The sequence below is a fragment of the Leptosomus discolor genome, chromosome Z, assembly GCF_034619465.1.
Source record: "Leptosomus discolor isolate bLepDis1 chromosome Z, bLepDis1.hap2, whole genome shotgun sequence".
Classification (NCBI taxonomy): domain Eukaryota; kingdom Metazoa; phylum Chordata; class Aves; order Leptosomiformes; family Leptosomidae; genus Leptosomus; species Leptosomus discolor.
The window spans coordinates 93,988,771-94,012,450 of record NC_141419.1 but is presented as its reverse complement, the minus strand read 5'-3'; the positions used below and the strand labels follow the sequence as shown (position 1 = coordinate 94,012,450).

Genomic DNA, 23,680 nt, shown 5'->3' with positions numbered 1-23,680 from the left:
TCAAAACCAGGTTATTACGTTACATGGTACCCTGTTTCTCTCATCTGCCTTCTGTTTTCTTAAGTCTGCAAGTTGTTAAAATGCACTAGTGCACTCTGTGCACTCCCGAGAAACAACGCGGAGTTAAATACTTGAACGGTTACTTTCAGCACTGCACTCCTACTCACAGAAGAGAAAGAAGACAGAAGAAAAAGGTCAGCAATGAGAAGGCATCAGGCTAAGACCGATGGGATTTGAAGCCTGATTTTCACATGCATCGGCACCTGCAGCTCCCACCGGCTTCAGCAGAGACCTTGAACGTTCAACATCTTTAAAACAAAGACCCTGAGCCAGGTTCCTAACTGTGCCCTGCGCTGCCATCCTCAGTAAATCACTGTGTTTATGCACAACTTTCCTAGCTACAGCACAGAATCAGTTCTGCTTTAATGCAGAAAAAAGAGATCATGTGTCAGAAAAAAAAAGAAACAGCTCTAGAAATGCATCTGTTTTGATTTGGAGAGGCAAGGCTGGAAGAGGTTTAAAGGCTGGCACCTCTCACTTAGTAACACACTAAAACTGCCCTCCCTGACATGACCGTTTTAGGGAAGCAAAAACCTAGCTCATCCCCCCGCAAACTATGGCTTTCCTGAAGAAAAATCTAGTAGGCAGAAAGAGAACAGGTCCTGCAGGAAAAACATCGCCCGACAAGCCAGAGGCTGCCTGACCAAAAGAACAGGGTACTGCAGGTGGCCATAGCCCACGAGAATTGCCCGAGGTCAGCCCCAGGATGACAACTGCCACTTCTAAACCCAACTCTCACACGTGCACACCCTGACCCCTCTGAACGGAGGGCACTGAAAGAACCAATTTTCCAAATTCACCCAGATGACCATCTGTGAGCATGTAATTAAAAAAAAATAAAACCACTTTTTCCCACCTTTTCAATCAGATGTTATGAAAATCACTGCATAAATCCTGATGAGTCTTAGCAGTTCTTTTTGGAATCACATTATCTTAATTCACAGTATAAATGTAGATGAGCTAAGCAGATTAAAAAATAAGAATGAACAACACACTAGCTAGCTGTCCGAATCATGCTTGCAGTTACTGTATTACCCTCCTGTAGTGCGCAGTGTTTAAAGAACTGCTACTGCTATGTTCATGGAAATATAACCTTTGCCAAACAAATTGCCAGCTAAAAACTCAGGAAAACATTACACGAACTCCACACATTACCAACAGGATGACAAACTGTTGGCTGTACAGTACGTGACTTTTAAGAGTATAAGCACAGGACAGAATGCAATTTCACAAGTTATTAAAATGCAGGCAAGTGCAGTAGAAGATTAATTTTGCTTACTTTGGTTCGCCTATCTTGATACCCGGGTGTTGTGTATAGGCATGGGAGTGTGTGCTGGGAGCAGATTTAAATGCCATGGGACAGATAGGACACTTGTAAAAGACTTCACAGTGACAACCTTGAATATGAGACTTGAGTGCCGCCACATCAGAGTATACAACATTGCAATGCACGCAGCTGCAAAAAGAGTGGAAAAAAGTCAGTTCAGCCTAGCCCAAAGCAGTACTGAACGAAATGGAATCAACACTGATTTTTAAGCAAGTGGAAGAGATAAACATATACATACAACTGGATAAATCTATGTTATTCTGTCAATTTAAACAACCCAGTAAGAATCAACATCAATAGATTTGCATATCAGAAAGTAAAAAAAAAAAAATTTCTCGTATCTAATTTTAAAATCTTAAGAGATATGAGGTCAGAACACGTTTTGTGGCATTACAACAAAAAAAGACAGAAGGGCTGACAGAGGAATATTCCATTGATTGTAAAAAGAATGCTTAAATCCTCTGCAAATTTGTAAAGAGATTTTACAAAATGCATTTTTATCACATGCAGTGGATTGTATAAGGTGTACCACAGCAATTTAGAAACTACCACCAAAATGGAAAACCAGGAAGGAAAATATTTTCACCATTTCCCTTGTTCAGATTTAATGAAGACATAGTGGTAATGATTTTCTCTACAGGTAATCAAATCAGCACTTGGATTTAAGAACACACACAAAAAAAACAATCAAAAAAAACCACCCCCCAAAAAAAGACTAATTTAAACTCAGGACAACTAAACCAAATCTCAGCAATCAGATCAATCTATCAGATTGGAATTCTGAAAATATTTTTCAAAAACATACTTCTGCTGCGTTGAAAATTTGTGACCTTTCCGCATCTATTCTAAAATGAAATGATTAAAAAATTGAATTAATATTAGTACATAAGAAATTCTATACACAATGGTCCCTTTTAGTGACATACATCTCCAGTACTAAATGCTGGCAACTAAGTCCAAGAACATACTGCAATAAGCCATTACAAAATAACCTGTCAAATGAACCAATTTCTTACTGACCAGCATTTTGTAGGCTTCTACCCTTCCAAAATTTTAATTTTGGCATCTATCACGGTAGTACGATTGCTGCCATATAAACCTCAAATAATTTTTTGATGCTGTTTAATGCCCTGGTGACAGCAAAAAAAGCAGGAAATACAGTTATATGTTGCATTTGAGAATCTCATTTTCCTTTTAAAATGTATCACCCTCAAATTTTACGAAATATCATCCTTTTCTTTTCTGAGCTTTCTTTTCTTACTTAATTTACATTCTTAATACTATTAATCAAGTTTATGTCTATCTAGTCTCAACTTACCAGTGCATTTTCTACAGTAAATGGTCCTTGTCTCTTTTGGGTCTGTTAGGACCTTCCCTGCTTACACAGAGACGAGCATTTCTTCGCAGCAGTATGAAGCAAGATCCTCTTGTTAACGGGCCCACTCCTAAGGGTCACCTCAAGAGAGCTGGGCTGCATTTCTCACCTCTCTGGTGAGAGCCATCCTGTCTGGACTTTATTCTCCAGTGATGAGGCACATTAAATGATCCTTAGCATCCACTATTGTACATTAGGACAGTCCTTAAGGACCAAGCCTTCCCTTCTTGGACCGGTGTAACAGCTGTTTGTTTTCAACTTGGAAGGATGCACTTGAGGTCAAAACTTTCAGCTGATTTAGTTCAGAAAACTAGCCTAAAATCGCTGAAATCAAGCCAAACTCCCTCACACCTCTGTGTGAAAGGTGTGCCTTTGGGAAGGCAAGACAGGTTATGCTGTCTCTCAAGCAAATGCACCACGGTGATAAGGAGAGGCTGAGGAGTCTTAAGGCGGCAGGCATGAGTCTTAAGGCAGCAGGCATGACCTTCCCCAGGTACTGCTTTTCTTTGCCAAGGTGTTTTTGGTTTAGTCACCCCATACAGATAAATTCTGACTTGGTGTGACCTGAGAAGTTTATGATACCTCTTGAAACGTTCAGTAACTTTAGTTTAGATCCTGAGTGAAGGATTCGAGTCTTCTAGTGTCACTGGTGCAGGCCAGGAGGCCCCAAAAGATGACTCCATGTACAAACCCAAGAGACACAGACTACAGGGAAGGGAAGCAGAGCGGAGGCAGCGGATGTAAGAAATGCAGAACAAGACAGACTACTGCTTGGGAGAAAAGAATACAAGAGAAGAACCTAAAGAAACACAAAGAGCCGAGAACTGTGTCAGGCCATGGATTCAGTCCAAAACCAGCCAGCCACAGCAGCTGGCTTGATGCAGTGAAAATGCCTTCTGCCCTTAGTGGAGATTTCACAGCCATCCTAGTAAATGAACTTGTGGCACCTTAAGGGGGAAGCAGCTCCCTACTGCTAAGATTTTAATCAGCCTTCGCCAGTCAGACAGGATGAAGGGGAAATGTTTCAGGAGTGCTGAGCAAAGCTCTGCTGTACAGGTTGCTCTTCTGATCTCTTGCTGTGCTGCCTGCCATTCAGTGTGAGCAAAATTCTACAAGAGAACAATTTTTCAAGCCTTTCAAAACTTAACATTCCCATGAAATGCCTCCAATCCCCATTTTCTCAGTGAGCTGCCGGTACAGGAAAACGTAAGAATCACAGGGAAACTGAAGAGTAACAAAGAAGAATCAAAAGACCAGGCTGTTTGAATGAGAAAGGTGATTTTCAAGTGATGTAAAGCCAAGGAATCTTGACTTCCCACAGAAAAGAGAGCAACCATACAGGTGCAGTGCACCCATCAATAAATTCTGGCAGTAAATACTGAAAATGACTGTTCTACCAGTGAGAACAATGTAAAATTCAGTGTTTTGAAAAAGCTCAAAAGGTTTTTTTTTAAGAAGTTGAAATTAAGAAAATACATCTGAATTCTTTAGACCTTATAAATTGTGAAGTCCTGAATCTGACACTTTATGGCTGGATGACATTAGCTAATATTCTCATTTAATAACATACAAAAGCAGATGCCCAAAACAAAGCAGAATCCTAATGTGGTATTTATTCAAAAACTTGTAGTACTAATAGCACTGTTGCCATGACAACCTTAAACCCATGAAGCTGTATTCTACAAACAATGCTTACGAAAATGGAAAATTACTTTTAAAAGCATAAATTATACATAAATTGACAACAAAAGTAATCATTATACTGACCGAAAACCCACTCTTCGGGTATAATGCAGGCAGTTCTTAGTGACATGAGTCTGGAAGTGGACAGATCTGCAGATTGCTCCACATTCAGGACACGTGTATGGAGATTTATGCTGATGAATTCTCTGGTGTGATGCAAAACTGCACTGGTTAGGAAGCAGCATCTGGCAGATATTGCATGTCTTCTAAACGATAAACCAAAATAGATGAAACAAAAGGTTTGGTTCAGCTATACGTAACTTCTTGTGTTAAACACTGTAATAATTAAAATAAAAGGTTAAATGTTATGACTGTGAGGAGAACCAAAAGAAGCAGGCAAGTACTAAATGCAGGCCCTACTGACAAATCTTGTAGGACAGAGCTGGCAGATACTGGCAACCAGACATGTTGGCATTCTGGGCCACTCTGACATGCCAAAGCTCGTTCATATACCACCTACCATGGCAGATGCGCGTGGTTTATACAAATTTTACTTAGGTGCCTCAACAGATTACCTTAATAGTGTCAGGGGCTCAAGTACAACTTGAGAATCAAACATTATGGTTTTAATTCGGTGCACCACAAAGTAAAAAAAACCTAACACAGCAAATACACTATCTTCACTTTTTTTGATCGTTGCTTCTGATGAATTCTTATGGTAACAGCCATAATAACAATAAAATGGAATATTATCAGGAAGAAAGTGCATAGGTGATTTCAAAATATCTTTCTCAGGCTACAATAAAACACCAGCATTATATCAACAAATTGTGCATCTGAGTAAAAACTACAGATGTATAAAATATTTACAAGGCTCTTCTTTGCAGGGCGATCTTTCTACATGCAGGAGTAATTTACTAAACTAATTCTTGTCTTGTATTCTGTTACACAAAAATAGTTTTAAAAAAAACTTTAACTACATGTTGACTATATGCCAAATGAGAAACACTGAAATTCTTTGGCTGCTTTGTGCCATTTTTCGGATGAAACGCAAATGATACAACCCAGCTGTAAACAGGCCTCTTTTGGCCACAGTTGTTTTCCATCACCGCAGAGCACAAACAGCCAAATGTGCAAAACCATTCCAGAAAATGTTTCATTTATAATAATACATCTCTAAAACCTGCAAGCAGATAGCTGACATCCTGTACGGAGCTATGCTTCTGTTTAGCTTTGATCACGGGAGCTGCTTCACTGACTTCAATAGAAACACTCATGGTCTCAAAGTCAAGCACAAATACAAGTCTTTGCAGAACAGGACTTTAACTCCATTTCTTAAGACTTTGTTTTGTAAGGCTTTTCAAATTATTATTATTATTTCTTATGACTTGGGACTTATAAATCTCACCAGTGACTTACGGAGATTTAAAACCAAAATGATATGGGTATTTTTTTAACATGAGATTTGTGTATTTTCAAAAACGTTATCCCTAAGAGTCTTGCAGATGTAGTGATGCGTACATTTTGCAAGAATACTGAACAAAACAAGATCTCCAGAGCTGCATTCTAAATTACTTACTAACCTATGTATGAGGAAATCCTGAAATAAATAATTAAGAAATAATCCCTTTCCTCATAGTAAAGCAGTTTCTTACTAAGAAACAGGTGCTTCACAAAAAAAATCACCTCCTTCTTCCAATTTAGGCAACTCTCCTTTAAATCTCTTTTAAAAAACAGCAAGATCCAGATCATGTAACAGCATAATCAAAGCTATCATTGTAGAAGCAACAGTACAGCGGTACAGATAGCTTTCACAGGAGTCTGACTTACTAGTATTAGCAACTATGCCAGTAAAAAAATTAGCCTGTTACCACTTAATAAACAGGAGATGGACAAAACTCCAAAGACAGAAGGAAAAAGCCTTTATAGTTAGTGCAAAGAAACATTTTTTTTTCCTAATAAAACACTGTTCAATATCAAGGTCTAAAGTAACTTCTTAATTGCATTAGCATTTTTACAAAACGACTGATATTCTAAGAACAAGTATATTTTTGTATTACAATCTGTACACTCCATTTTTATTCTTTTTCCAAAATAGCTTAATCTATATGCTTTTTTCAGGGCGCATGCAGACACTTTTGATTCGTTTTCTTAAAAACAGCGATTTTAAGTAGAAATGTTATCATGAAACATCTTGTGGTAACACACACAGAAGCAAGAAGTGTATTTTCACATGGTTCACTTTTAATGTTTACTTTGCGAACATGGTGGCCTGATAACGTTTGTGAACACAGCCTCCATCCAAACACAATTCCCCAATGTCCTGACGACAGCAAGATGGCAAAATGCAGAACATTGAAATAGAATTAGTTAAGCAAAGAAAATCTACCATTACTCAAATTCAGGTTCAATATTAGCACTACCGCCAGCCTAAAAGATTAGTAGATAGCACGGATACACCTACTACCCTGAGGTTAACTATCTGCGGGGATTTTGAACTATCACCCTGACTAGAGCCTGTCAGACACACTCTGACGTCGACCAAACAGCTACAGCTGGAACCACGATTCATGCCCTCCACACTGAACAGGACTGGTTTGGGATGTTAAGTTTCCCTTCAGCTCAGGCTTAACTGCAAAATCCTGACTAATCACAATTCAACTTAAAATGCGCTCGCCACATTTACTTGGCTTCAGTACCGTTCCTAAAATCTGTCTTTCACCATTTATGTATTAATCAGCAGCAACATAATATTGGAGAATCCGGAGTACCATTTGATTACGTAATAAACCAGCAGAACATAACTTCTTACTCCAATAACAGAAACACATAGGGTTTTCGCAGTCCTCACAAAGCCTTTTGCCTGCAGCACTATGAAAGGAAACTAGGACACTACGACAGAAGAGCCACACAGCACTCCAACCCCAACTAGCGTATCTCCCCGATTTTGCAACAAGCAGCCTGCAAGATTCACCTGTGATGCTAGGGACTCAGACTGACACAAAATGCCAATAATGCTATTTGTCAAAGCCACTATTTTGATGTTTGGATGAGTGCAGTAAATAAATTTAACTATAACTGATTACAGTAGAACAAGAAGAATCTACTGTGAAACTCTGAAATGCAGCATGTTTGCTTACCATTTTATTTTGGGCTTAAGGTGGCATTAACTTCCAGTTTTCTCTCATTCCAACCCATACCAAAATAAAACACAGTTTGTGAAAATCATCACCTGCCTGCATTTAAAGTCAAAGTTTCAGAAAGAAAAAAAAAAAAAAGGGTTAGAAGAAAAAATGGTGGAGGTGGGAAATAAAGGTACACAAGAACTATGACCATGAAGGGAAATGAGCTATGTAGTTTCCATGGGAACTATACACTTATATCTGTAAATAAGATGAACATTAATTAGCCTAGATTCGCTACTTTTTTCCCCCCAGTAAGCAGATGAGGGTTTCATTCAGCCAGGAAACCTGTCAGTGAGTGGTCCCGTTCCCTTTAACGGGAATATTAATGGAATTAAAATACTTTACAGGGAACATCTTTTAATAGCTAAGGCTGTTTTACTATCGTTTATTTTAGAAGACACATTCAACCTTCGTAACAGGAGTTTAAGAACATGAAGTAACAGCTACTTACTGCTTAGACTCACTGAAAACATAAAACAGCACACAATTGCCACTTCAAGAGCAATTAGGTGGGTGCTAGAAAAAACAGTAAGCTGCAAATAATAACTTCTTTCCTATTATTTGTTTGCAAAATCCAAATGTTTATTTTTATTCTTTCCTCCTTCCCTTCAAAGTTAAAATATTAATTTCATCTAACTTTCCTGTCTTCTTCTCCCAAAATAATGGTAGTTTTACAACAAAAAGCCAGTGCCAATCACTAAGAAGGAAAACATAACTCAGAGTTATTTCTTGTCCAAGCTCTTCAAGGGGTAACATACAATGGAAAAGTACCAAAATGTTTATCAATAAATGCCTATACAGAGTCCTTCTTCAGCAAACACTACCCTTGCAGCAACGCTTGGGACAAAAAATGGACAAAAAGATAAATTCCCAAGAAAGAAGGATGCATTGCTCTCACTACAGCAGCTACACAGTTTCTATGCTCAGCATTTCAGTATAGCTACACTACAGTACGTCACAAAACACAACATAAAAAAAAACAGCACAGAATTGAAAACTGCTGCTTGATATATGAAAAGGACTAAGAAAAATATCTAATCAATTTTTAAGAGATATTTCAACAAAGAATATTTAAAACTATGCTTAAGAGTGTTCTTTTAAAATGTAACAACACGGAAATAGCTTCTTTTCCTCCAGTGCTTTGCAACAACAGGCTTTTTGTTTTGGTTTGTTTTTTTTTAAACCTGGAAATCCATGGCCTAGTAAGCAGGCGCTAAGGATTTGTTCACACATTCGCTCTTCAAAGAGTGCAGGTTTCCAACAAGAGACACAAACATATTGATAGGCAGTGGACAATGCTGTTTTCCTCCCTGAACAGTAGTATCTGTACACCCATACTTATCCTTCCACCTAACTGCAGTCATATTTTGACATTCTATGGAGATCTCAGTTGCTTCCCCACAGTGAATCAGCAGGGTAAACAGTATCTAATGGGACGCGCATAGAGAGCAAACTTGGCAGCAACAGGGCACAAGATCCAGAGAGAGGCAGTAGGAAAAGGCAAAAGGCGTTTCTACAAATCTGTTTAGTTTACCTGTCCATATAAAAAAAGGTCCCCACAGAAAGCGAGTACATCACTTCTTCACCTTTGTTCTCTATCTTTTTTTCATTTTATCCTTACCTCATCCTCCCAACCTACCCCCAGTGTTATTTGTCTGTCTCTCATCTACTTGCATTATCTTGGTGCCTTCTTCCTTGCTTGATTTCACAGAACCAGGAACAACAGGGTTTTCACAAGGACTACTGGATCTTACCATACCAAATGATACCTAATGGACCTATTATGGAAAAGAAGATAAATCTAACACCAATAAGCACCAGCAAAGCAGCCACCTAGAAGAACAATTAATTACTGATTATTAAGTAACTCAAGAGCTGGTGCAGAATACACTCATGGTCAGCCCTTAGACCCTGTTCAAAACTGCAGCAAGATTTAAGGACAGAATACATTCTGCTAACTTCTTTCTGACGAAAGCTTAAACAAACTTACTTTAGGTAGGCACATCTGTAGTACTTACAAACAGAAATTCACTCACAGGGCATTTCACTGTGAATCCAGGCAACTTCAGCCTAAGGCCACTAGCCATTTAGTAAAGTAGGAGCCGAGGCAGCACCACATAATCCATAGAAGTCAAGACTATTTCCACATTCAAACTTCTTTACATTACTATCTGCAGTGGTCGGCGCAGTGTAACTGCTTCATGGCCACAGAATAGGTCTTAAGTTTAGTGAACAGCTGCTGACAGGAACCTGTCTGTGCTTCTAGGACTAGTGGACTTTTTCCTAACTGCAGGACTTAAAAACCTTTCTCCTGCACACTGCTGTGTGATTCCCAGGAGTATTCCTGAGGCATTCCTGTCTGGGTCAGTCTGAGCATGTTTGCAGGTTTTCAGCTTCCCATATAGCAAGAAGCTGCAACCCCAAGCTCAAATGAATGCTTTGAAACACACCAGAATCCCTTTTAATTGGCACGCCCCAACAGAAATCCAACTCTATCATTTAACTAATGATCTTAACTCTTACAAGATTATAAAATACATCGCACACTGATTAATATTAACTTTTATTGAATGACGTGTTTCTTTCAGATTAGGCCACATACATCAGTAAAGAATTTTAAAATGATTTGTAAGTTTAACTCATTAGCAATCGTAAGAATAAAGGAAAACCAACACAAATAAACAAATGGTCACACAGCAAGAAATGCATGCTAGTGAACACTTTTCACTCCTGCTTAACAAAAACCTGAAGAAAACAGCATGCATATCCTTTCAAGAGAACCAGTGTGCCATTTATTCATTGCCTAGAGCCCCTGCAGCTAAGAGGAATAACTAGCTCACTTAAGGTGCTACGTGCAAATAACAAAAACGGAAGACAAATCAAGAATCAACCATGTAAAACTATCATCCAGATTGAACAGGCGGGCTGTTAATGAGGGTGCCAATTAAGTGGATTCCACAGGATACTCAAATTCCAAAGCACAGAATCATTAAAAATTCTTAGTAAAGACCATTATTAATTTCAGTATTATAACGCTAAATTTTAGCAAAAATATACAGCGTAAATTTCAGACTTTTGGGCCTAAAAAAATGCCAAGAAAACTCTTACTTAAAAAATGTTGACATTCACTACGTAAGTGCTCGTAAGATTTTTTGTGGTTTTCTTTTATATTTTTAATGACGGAGGTTCAGATAATTAACAGCTAAATGAAAGTAAAAACATATCCAAAGTCTCCTAGGCTTATAGATGAAACATTGGAATTTAAACGTATGATACTCTACTTGTCCACTTGTGTCTGCAGCCTGCTGGAAATGAGTCGCAAGAGATGTCTCATCTTGGAAAACTTCATTACACTCCAAACACTTTAGACTATGTCTACAGAGTTTCGACGGATCTTCGTCCAGTGGCATAGCTGGAATGACGGGTGTACTTGCTGGGGCCGAGATCACTGTCCCAGTTATGCCAGACTGCATCTTTGTTACAGTGTGCGTGCCAGCTCCCACAGGGCCTTGAAGCATAGACACAGCAGTATTGCTTGAAGGAGACGCTATCATTTGATCTGCTGGGACTGGTTTTAAAATCAGGTGTGAACACTGCATTACAACTCCTTTTTCCTTGTGTCCACGAGCATGGGAAAGAAGACTGCATTTATTGTAGAAAACTAAATTCTTTGTACAATGATTACATGTTACTTCAATTCGCACACTCCTCCTGTCATAATGCTGGGTAAGGCTCTTCTCAAGAGCAAATGAGTCGCCACACTCCAAACACTTGTAACCTCGTGTTGGTAATGTTATCCCAGCGTTGGCAGGGGGACTAAGGTTCGGGATGTAAACTGGTACAGGATTGACACTACTCAGCACCTTATTGAACGCTTCCACTACAGAACTCTGCAGAGATGACACCACCTGGACTCGAGACACTTTTTTAGAAGGCTGCGAGGCTGCTGCAGAAATTATTGCCTGCTTTATTTGTTGCTGAGGTTTCGTTAGCACTTGGCGGAGTTCAGAGGTGGTTTGAGCACCTTGAGGCAGAAGATTAAGATTGGCAAGATGGACTGTCTTTGGCACAAGTTTAGCACTGGCAAGGCTTGATGCTGGCACCACAACAGTTTGCTGTTGTATAGCATTGGCAGCCTTTATAATAGCGCTACTGGCACTCTGCACTGAAGCAGCAGATATTACAGTGGCTTTCACTGTAGTATTGTTAGCAAGCTTCAAATTAATCACTTGCGAACCTGCTGTTTTAACTGCTGAAACAGGGAGAAAGGCAGTAGCCACAGGTTTGATAGTGACTTGTTTTGGTGCAAGTTCTGCAGATGCAACTGCATTGGTGACAACTGTGGACTGGAGAGGAGCTCTAGGAGGAGAGGAAAGAACAGCAGCAGAAGTTGGTGAGGACAGGAGAGATGTCATGGAAGTTACCATAGAAGCAGTCTGCTCCGGCTTTTTACCAGAGTCCAAATCAACTTCTGGCAACACTCTAGTAATGGTTCTCTTGATCTCCCCAGAAGAAGTCTTGATGGTTTTTATGCGGACTTTAGGAATTGCTGGTGTTGACCCTGCAGGCGAAGATGGAGACCCTTTGCTACTGTTCTCACTCGACACACTTCTGGGACTATCAGGTGGTTTGACAGATGGCTTTTTAGCACCATCAATGAGACTCTGAGATTCAGGTGATTTTTCAATAGCCCGGGGACTTTCACTCATGTCTTTTGGTAATGGAGAAGAATCTCCTGAATTAGACTGTAAATCTTTACTGGTATCTGTAGCTGCCTTTTTAGCACTCAGTGCTGCAATAGCAGCAATGCATGAAGAAAGCTTTGCTGATGACTTTGCTTTGGACTGTGAAATGCTGGCAAGATTTGTCTCACCTTTTTCAGTACTCAGTTTTCCATCAAGTACCCTGTTTTCAAGAAGCTTCTCAGAATTGTCTTTTAGCAACTTGTCCTCTGTTTTTCGAGCTTTAAAAGGCTCATAGACATTTAAATTCATGGAGTTTGTCTCTGACTCTCGTTTAGCAACTTTATTTTTATCTATACTACTTGAAACAGGGATTCCAGATTTAATCAAGTTCTCCCCTCCAAGTGCCTTTAGTTTGTCATATTCCTGCTGAGATACAGATCCTGCCAAGACATTTGCTCTGAAATTTGCACGCATCTCCTCTTTATCTGGGGGGTCATCCACCTCAATTTTTTCATCATCATCAAATTCTTCAGCACTTGATATTGGGCTAAACTGGTTGAAAGCCGAATCCTTCAGTGTAGTCTCAGAAGCTGACCCATCATCTTTAAGTGACTTCCCTTCATCTTTACTGTAACTGTCAAGAGCTGATGATGTTAGAAAGCCATTATGCAAGCCATTGCCTGTGGAATGGTGGCCATCCTTGTCCACTCCTTCGGAAGAATCAATAGTACGCACATTTTTCACAATGACGCTCACACCAACGTCAGACGATGATGGAGCATGAGAATCTTCATCTGTATGAGCATTTTGTTTTATGTGGCTTTCATGGTCATCATGTCCAGATTCAATAGCTGCTTTTGGATCAACCATGTCTGGTATGTCAAAGGCTGCGAGAAGGTCATCAAAATCTGGGGTCTTCATATCCCCCATGGTCATGTATTTGATTGTAAGCAAATCTGTAAAATAAACAGAAAATCATCATGTCAGTATTTTAAGCTCCAATACCACAGCCTTACACAAAATAAGTGTATTTCACATATGCCATGCAGAAAGATGTTATTTCACTTCTGAAGGAATCTACTCAGAAATTATACATTACAGAACAGTGTTCCAGTGCAAGTGTACAGTCAAATTATTACACCAAAAGCTATAGTAATCCATCAGCTTCACAGACTGTAACCTAGTCATTTCATTCTAGGCACAAATTTCTCTTCAGTGACTTTCTTCCCGTCCCTTCTCCTACACTCCCTCCTACCCTCTCCCACATACACTGTGATTACTGCAAGATACCTAGATTTTCATGAAAATAACGTGAGGCAGTTGCAATTCCTCCTCAAAGTATACATTTTCCTTGACATTTGCATTATCAACCTGATGAGCTTTCTTGACGATGGTAACAAATGTGTTTCTACTAACAGTTTAAGACTATAAATTAAATTGCGTTATAAGAATTAGGGAATTAAGTATCTCTCAGTGTTCACAATGCCTTTTTTCAGCAATTCTAATGAAGGATCTGCTGTATTTACACGACTCCTGCCAGGTGCCTCACCTACTTTAAAAACCTCCCATAACAGAGATTCTACAACCTCCAATGTAATTTATTATAGTTATTCACAATTTTCACTGTTGTATGTTTCCTGCTGCATAATTGGAATCTTTCTTGAATGAACTACATATGGTTCTGTTCACTTACCCTCCTTGCAACAGCACTTTACCCCAAGACCATTATCTCCCTTCAGACTCCTCCTTTTTTAGGCTAACCAACACCAGATCTTTAGAGTTTTTTTCTCCCCTCACAGATAATATTTTCCAGATCTTGTTCTTTTTGTTTGCCACTGGCCTCTTTGTTGGGGTTTCTTCTTTCAGTTCCCAAACCAAAGAGGTAACTCAAACGCGAAATTTTACAAATGCTGTGTAAAAAGAAAAACTAACTTCGAGTATACTTTTAGATTTAAATCCCACTATGACATCTGATTTTTTCCACAGATGTTTCAGTAACATGCAGTGGTGTGCAGGGGTATCACTTGTAGAGATCTACAAAAATCAGTTACAGAAAGCACAGACAGACATTTTTCCATTCTCTTGCATAAGCATGCACAGGTATGATTTGTACTGTGACAGAGCTGGTTTTAACATACTTTCATTGTTTAGTAATTATCAGGCCCAAGTTAGTATTCCATGTGAGAAGATATTTATTAACCAAGTAAGTGTTAGAAAGTGCCCATTTAGGAAGCATCCTGTCTGTCCTCCTGCCTTCGTATTGGCACACAAGGACTGGAAAACATCCTTACTATATAGCTCAATGTTCTGCCTCCAGTATCAATTAACATAGGCCATCAGACAACCACAGTGTGACTAACTGCAACAGCGTTCTCCAAGGACCTCATATTAGCTCAGCCAAGCAAGAAGCTACATGCCCCATGGCAGAAGGTCTCTTGGAAGCCACTTGCCAATGGAGACACATCCTACAGCTTCAGTAGCTCAGTTCCTCCTCCTCTTAGCTCATTTTCTTGAGCTCTGGAGAGAAACTACTTGTTGACTGTTGAATTCAGCTGTGACAATGCTAACAAAAACTAATCAAAATGCATAGGTGTTTAAATACGTATTTTTATGCACATCATTACCAACACAGGTAGCATTCTAACTCTTCCTCAGAAGGATGCAGTTTATTAAAATGGCATAACACCTTTGCTTGACAAAAACCTGTAAGACTTATGTATTCATCAACAATGGCTACCTGAAAGTCATTATGAACTCAGCATGTGTTCCTCTAGAAAATATGACTATACCACTGCAACCGATGAATTTACTCTCTTAATTAACTCATAATTACTTTACTTAATGGACAATATATAGTAGCCTATCAATGGCAAATGCTCATCATGATGACCACTTAACTTTGTAAAGCATATGGTTATAATCTATACTTATCAGACATAGGATTGTTTCATAATGCTGATAATTCTGGTTTAATTGTGTACTTGTTTAAATAGAAAATTTTAAAATCCATTTATTCAAAACCAAGTTTCTGGCCCTCATGCATTTAAAAATAGTAACTGGGATAAAATGAACATAAAGATTTAAGAAAAGAAACTAGACAAGTAATCAGCACAACTCAACTGTCTCGCAGTATAATCAGAAGCTAACTTATCGCATTCAGCACATGTGGCAGCAGACGCCTTCCTACACGCAAGCAAGATGATTATCACACTTATGCACAGTGCTGCAGACCTAGACTTTAGTCCACCCTCTGCGTGAAGGATGTAAAGATCCTGCAAAAGGGCCACAATTACAAAAGCAGTTATCAAAGAAATACATACACACATAATACCAAAATAATACCAAAATTACAAAGAAAGTTCTTATAAGAATGAAATGGAAAAGATTCCAGAGACGAAAGCATATCAAAGCAACGTAAAACCACACAAAGCCTTACACAGTTTTCCATGACTCGAGATACTAATTGTCTATACTACTTACTATGCACTGATTGTACATCTGTCCATAGGCATCTTTTTACAGTTACTATATACACTCAAAAAGAACTATAAAGTCTTCCTATACTACAACTTCCTCTAATTACATATACCAGAGTTTAATTAACATTTAGCAATAACAATGAATTAAGTAAAGGCCCACTTACGCAGTATTTCATCCAAGTATGTTTAAGAGCAAAACTGCTTAGCAGAGGAGATTTGTCCTTTACTGAGAAACTCGGCTAGGCTAAGTCCAAAACAAGAAAATATCTCAAGAATTCAGAGGTCTGCAGAGTTATGATCATAAATTTATCCACAGATAGCACACACTGCATGAAGCTGCAACTGTCTTTCAAGCATATGCAGAAGGAACAACTCCCATGCTCTACCAGAACATGAGAATGGAATGGTTTCTTCTACATGGTGGACCCAGAATTACCGCTGCCCTTATGAGCAATCTCTCCCATTCTTCAAGCATTTAAAGCAATCTAAGTTAAACAAAAAGGGACAAAAGCCATGGCCAGTCTTGATAAACAAGCAAGCCAAGTTGTAATCTGGCCATTTTATTCATCTCTTCCTCACTATTCTAGTACATCATTTTAAGATTCAGTATATAAACGATGTTTCCATTACAACTGCCAGGACTCCGAAGCCACATTCCTCCATTTTTTTCCTCTGAAAACCTTTCAGCAACTCCCTCCCTTAAGGATAAAACTCCACCTTTTATCCAAGATCAGAATCAACTGACACCTTGGCTACCAGACAAGCTGTTAGTCTATTCCTTCTCTGGGCCAACATGATCCCTGTAAACACTTCAGAACAGGAAATGAGGCAATTTCCTGGTTCCCTAGGAAATCGCGATTTTCCAGGAACTGGAATTTCTTTGAGAACTGCTTTTAAAGTGCTGAAAGCAAAGCTCAGTGTCTCCAAAGGGATACACAAAGGTCTAAAAACCTTGTATCAGAGGGCTGACATTAAGACGATCTTCAGAACCAAACAAAGAAACAGACCGCAAGGTGTAATGGACACCTTCCTCAAAGTAAAAAACAAAAACATATTTAAATAAACAACCTGCAAGACCCCCACCTACTCAAACATCTTTGTGCAAAATAAAAATATTTTTTCATATTTAGTTTCTAAATAGTAGAAACAAAATTCACCTCAAAACAGGATAACGCTAACTTGGAAGTCTGTATCATGAAGAACAATGGATAGATGATAAACACCTCTAATTTTGTGGGTACTCATATAAAGTCAGTTCTTAGATTCACTGACTGTCCAAAGCACCATTTCATTTTCAGATGACGGTCTCCCTTTGTAACACTCCTCTTCCTTCCCATGGACTAGTTCCATTTCCTGCCTCTCCACCTGGCTGTCTGCTGATGTTTACCAGGAAAACGTCAGGAAAAGCCTACCACTTTGTCATAAGATTTGCAATCTTTAGGATGCTTGAATTAGTTAAGAAAAGTTATCAAAGAAAATCAGTGACTTTAATAATTGAAACATTACTTTGCTTACTGATTATTCAACGATAACAGTAAGTAAAAAGGAGAGAGAATTCTGAGTGTGGCCAACAGACAGCTCTACACAGCTAGAGAGCCACGGAGCGGTGAGGTGCAACGTTGCTTCTGGGTTCTGCTTTATTGATGGTGGGTGACAGGACTTCTGGGAAGACACCACCGAGTCTTAAGACAAAGACAGTTCAATGGGTAAAGCAAAAAGCCGCACACAAGCAAAGCAAGCCAAGGAATTCACCACTTCCCACTGGCAGACAGGTGTTGAAAGCAGGGCTCCATCAGGCATAACGGTGACTCGGGAAGACAAGCGCCATCACTCCGAGCATCCCCCCCCTTCCTTCTTTATATGCTGAGCAAGCCATCATATGGTATGGGATACTCCTTTGGTCAGCCAGGGTCATCTGTCCCAGCTGTGTCCCCTCCCAGCTTCTCATGCACCCCTGGCCCACTCACTGGCGGGGCAGTGGGAGAGGCAGAAAAGGCCTTGGCTCTGTGTCAGCACTGCTCAGCAGTAACGAAAACATCCCTGAATTACCCACACTGTTTCCAGCACAAATCCAAACTGTAGCCCTGCAGCAGCTACTATGACAAACACTAACCCTGCCCCAGCCAAAACCAGCACATTCTCTGAAAGAAAGACAAAAGAAATATGCTAATTCAACCACCAAACCTTCTCCAGGAAATGAGAACCACATCTCAAATCACAACTTGGTGTGGTTTGAAATACTCAGCAGGCAAGGATACGCACACGGCCACTTTAACCACAATCAGCAATGTCTATTATAGTCACATAAAACACAGGTTCCTTCTCACTTATCAAAGGCCCAATGATTTGTTATTGTTGCAACACTCAGAGAAATTCCTGCCTTCAGAAATAAAACTTTCCTAACAGACAGCATTTTGAGTTCTTTGGATAAGGGTCTCATTTACCATCCATAGTATCAATAAGGTCATGCCAGTCCTTATGTGAACATCTTTATGAAGAATGGGGTGGTTTACAGTTAAAATTTATACCAAGCCATCTGCTATTTCACCACTATACACCTTATCTATCCACCTTTAAAAAAAAAAAAAAAAAAAAAAAAATCCAATTTGTCTCCATGCACAGGCCTCAATGAATAAGAGAAATCTGAATTTGCACTTCTGGTTTTCTAAAAGAACATTCTACCAATTTTCTTCCTCTGTCCCCTTCCTCACAAAAGCTTTGGAGAGTAAGTATTAGTCCAGCATTTCATGTATCAAAATTTTTAGGTTTTTATTTTAGTCAATGCAGTAACCTTGCTGATGACAGTTTCAGAAGAATTTCAAGATTTATTCTTTACTAGGCCAAAAAAAGTTTTCAATAAGCACTACACAGAATCTCAGAACAGCCAAGGCTGAAAGGGACCACTGGAACTCCAACTCCTCTGCTCAAAACACGACCCTCAGGACATGGCCCAGCTGGGTTTTAAGTATTTCCAAAGATGGAAACCCCAAAACCTCTCAAGGCAACAGCTTCCAGCATTTCACTACCCTCACAGTAAAAAAAGATGCAAATAATTAATTAGCATTCAGACCTACTCACGACAACATCTAAATGTCTTTTTAGAGCACACCATCGGACAGAAGCAAGTTACGGAAGGTTATCAAACCTCTGCCCCTGTGCTGCTGATCCAGAGCACAATCCCAGCTCGCACCACGGTCAGGTAGAACACTTTGGAACTGGGAGAGGGTCAGAAGCTACACAAAGCTCAGCTGTGGCTGTGATCAATAAGGCTCCCTCTGCGGCCTGGTTCCACAGCAGACAGTACCAGTTCACTTTTGATCTTGATCTACTTTGATGTGCGCTGTACAATTAAGATGCTATAAACAAACCTGGATGCCGTAAGGAGGAAAAAAACTTGAATTCCAACCCTTCTCAACTATTTAACTAAAACATTGTTCAGCATTATATACAAAAGTCAGTAGTGTTTCAGAATAATTGCTAAAATATTTATAAAACAATAAAGAAATTATTTAACAAACCCATTCCTCCTCGTTCTACTTTTATTCACCTCGTTCTAGAATACCACAGAAGCCTGCTAATCCACACACTGGCTGCAAGGGCTGTTTTAAAACTAGCAAATGTTGAAAACAAATATGCAGTAAACCCACTAAAGCCAATGCATCACCAAATGTACTCTGTTGATTTGAATAAAAGTGCAGTTTGGTTGTCATTGTTCATGTTTTTAACTTTTCCATTCAGGAGTGTCTTCCGTACAAATTTTGCAAGTTCAAAATCACATATACCAGGAATGAAAGCAAGTTACATTTGGGATGGCAGAAGATGGAAGTCATGGAAAAAAATCACAATATTGAACGGCACTCGCGTGATGTTCCCGGTGTATCGCTACACCCCGAGACAGAGATGGACCTACAGCGCACGTGTGCGCACACCATCTTTCCCTGGTAAACAAAATAATCTGAGAGTCCCCAGAGGTCACGAGGATGGGAACTAACCTCCACACACAGAATGCGGATGCAGTTGTGGCCGCTTGAGAACTTACGTCGCCTTGTTTTCTGTTAATTTATACAGGCAAAACTTTCTCCAATCCATTTGCCCACGGATTCAGGTCTAGAGCCTTAGGAATACAAGATGTCCGCAGAGGAGACTCTTACTCTGTCCTTAACGTGAGGAATGGCTAAGTGCTATTTGTGCTCATCACTTAGCTGAGTTTTGCAATTATGGGTTACCAAGCCACGTCAAACCAACAAGTAAGATATCCCCAAAACGAGCATGAGTTGCTTTTACAACTGTAAGCATATTACCATCGTTTCCAAAACATACCCATCCCTATAACTGATTATAAAAGAGAGGCTAACTGTCTTTGTCCTCTTTTCTACTATATTCTGAAGCTGATTATGGATCCTTTTTATCTGACCTGTTAAAAAGAGAGCCCTTTTTGCCCCGCAACAGGTATAATTAAAACAGTTCTTGAGAACTGTTCATTTTCCTATGCAAGTTTCCAGGGTTTTTTTTGACAGCCAAAATCAAATTACATGTAGTTTGTGACTCCTTTGAAGCCTCACCTTGTAGTCTAACTACTCCATTTTTGAACTTTCCTATTTTTTTGCAAAATGAGTATCTCAAGTTCTTTTTAGGTAGGAGAAAACAGGAAGGGAAAGAGAAGACGGATCTTCTGAAGTTTGTCCATTTCCTCTTCTCACACTACCACCAAATTACCTCTAGCAAAGTTTAAAGAGAACCACATGCAACTGGTTCAAAGTTCACCATCATGAGATTTTGGTTGGCAAAAAGAATAGGGATATTTCAATGAGCAAGGCATCTCCTTTCCCACACGGTACGGAGCTGAGGAGATCACCTCTATCTACAGCTGGCCAAATGAAAACTACCTATACTTAAGAGCTCCAGTTCAGGCTTTGGGCCTAGCAACTTCCTGGATTTCTCCTGAAACGGAGATGAATTCATGAAAAGCAGATAAATCCCCATGCCATTCTTCTCGTATTCTACTTAAAAAGTGAATTCTAAAAATGGATTAATTTTGTACTTCTGTATGTAAAATGGGCTGGGACGGTAACGTGAATAATTCCAATGTACAACAATAATGAACAGAATTTTGAAATTCACAATTCAAAGCAAAGTTGAATCACATTCTAAATGGCACTTGCTTACTGGGTATTTCCTTTAATGTACTTTTTTTTCAAGTGGATGGTAATTCTTGCTCAAAACCAGCATGAGGCAGCTGCAGACAATCTCGGTGAGAGCACTCAAAGTCAGGCAGGGCCCGCCTGTGCAACACGAGCAACAAACAGGCCCTAAAACATTAGGGTCAGGTTCTTGGGTTTTTGTAAACATACATTTCCATCAATCTGTATGCATATTTATATTTTAACACACCTTCATACTTCTAAGAAAACCAAAGTTAGTTAATTAATTCAAAAGAGGCTTGGAACTTAATAAATCATTATACTAATTCTCAAGATCAAATATCCGAGACAAGCCTCAATGCAAAATGAGATCATGATTGCTGATACAGAGGACCAACCCTCCAGCATTAAGCAGAATTTTCTGCTGGAAAGCTGGCCTATGTGCAAAATCAAAATCTCCTGGTGAAGAGCATTTACAAATATTATTACACTAAAAAAGATAAAACTCACCAAGAACACTGCGGTCCTCAGCATCAATTCAGGTTTCTCATCTTACAGGCTACAAAAATCCCTGCAAATTCAAAACCTCCTCTGCTAAAAATAAAAACTCATAGTACAGATGGTGTTCAAAAATCCAAACAAAACAGATGAATTGTCACAAAATTCAGTGTAAGAACTTACATTTTTAAAACTGCTTACTATTCTGGTAGAAAGGAAAAAAATCATCTAAAAGGTGCTCTCACGTAACACACACATTTTAGCTGACGCTTGGAAAAGAGCACGCACCAGCAGCAGCAATAGATACTATTCCTATCATGCAACAAGAATTCATGTTTGCAAGCCTCACTTTGCTACAAATGTCTATAGTCAAATACAGAACCTCTGCATCCACATTATGAAAAACACAAACAGAAATCAGCACAGTGATCAGTTAGGCATTTTGCTCCGCCACACAAGCTATTTACTGCCCTACCAAATCCCAGAAACCACACACTGTAGCTGCATTAAAACGCACAAACCCGTAATTTCAGGCTAAATATTAGCACGCTATTTTCACTTTTCTGCAATTAGTATCTAAATACCTTATGTAACCTACTGCAGTCAGAACTAAAAACGTTCCCTTGTATTGTCACTCGCTGATGCAGGCACCCTGCCTATCATCAGCCACCATACAACTTACCAGATACCCACAACCTCTCAAGGCTTTTAAGACTCTCTACTTTATTCTGCTGAGCGCAGAGGAAAAGACCCTCATTTCACATGAGAAGAGATCATTTTCAATGTTTTGCCTCCACATTTATCTTCACTGTAGATTACCAAAGCTAACACAGCCAGGACTGGTCAGATTTTTTAAAAATCACACTGGTTAAGATTCTAGCATTGCCGATTTCCTGTTATAGGAAGTAACAGTTCTACCAAAAGAATCCCCAAGGCAAAATGTTTAGTGTTCCAATGTGTAAGCTCTAACAGCCTTTGTTCTTCCCTTTGCTATATTCATTACTGCTTTCTTCTTCCTCCCCCTCTCCCGCTCTCAGAATCCTTCGGCTTTCACTGTAAGATACAAATGCCAGCTGAAATCCAAGTACACATTCATTTCTTAGATGAGACAAAAAAAAAAATCCTCTCCATTATCCATTGCTTTGAGTTAAAAGTAGTCATCCCTCAGGAGCTGATGCACTGCCCATCCGGTTTCCTATTCTTATTTCATTACTGCACAATATTATAATTCATGCCACTAATAACCCACTGGAGCTCCATCAAACCTCTAAAATACATCTTTCCACTTGGCTGCTGCAAAATCCTCCCTGGGTTACAACAGTTTAAGAAACACCATCGGTACTATTTATTTTCTATGTTTTTTTCTATGTAGGCTCTATTAAATACATGTTTAACGCTGAAGACCTTAATTCAGAAGTAAGTATCAGGTTACTCGGATATGGCCAAACAAGCAACTTTTAAATAATAAGACAGCAAATTCTGAACGTGCAATGCTGTAATACAACACAGAACAGTTCACTGCCATGTGGTCCACAATTTATGATTGTCACTCAGAGGCCTATTCCATATCACTGCATTGTGAAATAAACGTATATCTGGATAGAAGATATTTCAGTGAGAATACTGTATTTAGCCAAGATATCAGTAAGTCTTCACAAATAATAGCTTTAATCCTATTAAAACTGGAGGACATTAATAGCATTTCTTCAGTAACACTTAAACAATCGTCTCCTTACTAATGTGCCAAGTGTGCCATCAGGAGCCGGATTTACTTTTCACATACACGTACCTTCATGCTATCATTATATTCATACTCAAAACACCACATCTCACCTTGTGAACCTTGACCTTTGAAAGATTTTTTTAGCCAATGCTCAGTTACTGCCACCGATGCATTACCTCTGCAAATATGAAAGGGTTAAAGGCAGCCCCAATCAATAGGCCTACAAGGAAAAGAGAAAAAAAAAAAGGGGAAAACGAGTATGCCTTACAGCATCTTTGCAATGCTTTTATGCACAATTCTACAACAATATTGTTTCCTTTTGGCCTTACAGAAAGGCACAGCACCCCCCCCAACATCTCCTACAGAAGAAAACCACAAGACAGCACCCTGTAAATAAAACAGCATGCAAAGCAGCATTCTTCAGTCACAAGCATAACTACAATTACAAATCATTCAATCAATTTTATTCAGTTTAGTTTTAAAATAGACTGCATAACCAGTGTCCCACCCTTGCAAAGCACAAA

The 23,680-nt window shown here is 39.2% G+C and overlaps 1 protein-coding gene across 1 annotated transcript in view; it reads right to left on the bottom strand.

Annotated features, from left to right (window-relative positions):
- The window catches only part of ZNF532 (zinc finger protein 532), a 45,434-nt gene extending 22,135 nt beyond the window's left edge, over positions 1-23,299 (bottom strand). Inside the window, exons 1-4 of the mRNA XM_086478978.1 lie at positions 23,267-23,299; positions 10,912-13,271; positions 4,530-4,711; positions 1,340-1,516 (exon numbers count right to left, since the gene is read on the bottom strand). Of these exons, the coding sequence (XP_086335104.1) occupies positions 1,340-1,516; positions 4,530-4,711; positions 10,912-13,251 (2,699 nt within the window). The 5' untranslated portion in view covers positions 13,252-13,271; positions 23,267-23,299. The remainder of the gene's footprint in view (positions 1-1,339; positions 1,517-4,529; positions 4,712-10,911; positions 13,272-23,266) is intronic.
- Between the last annotated feature and the right edge of the window lie 381 nt (positions 23,300-23,680).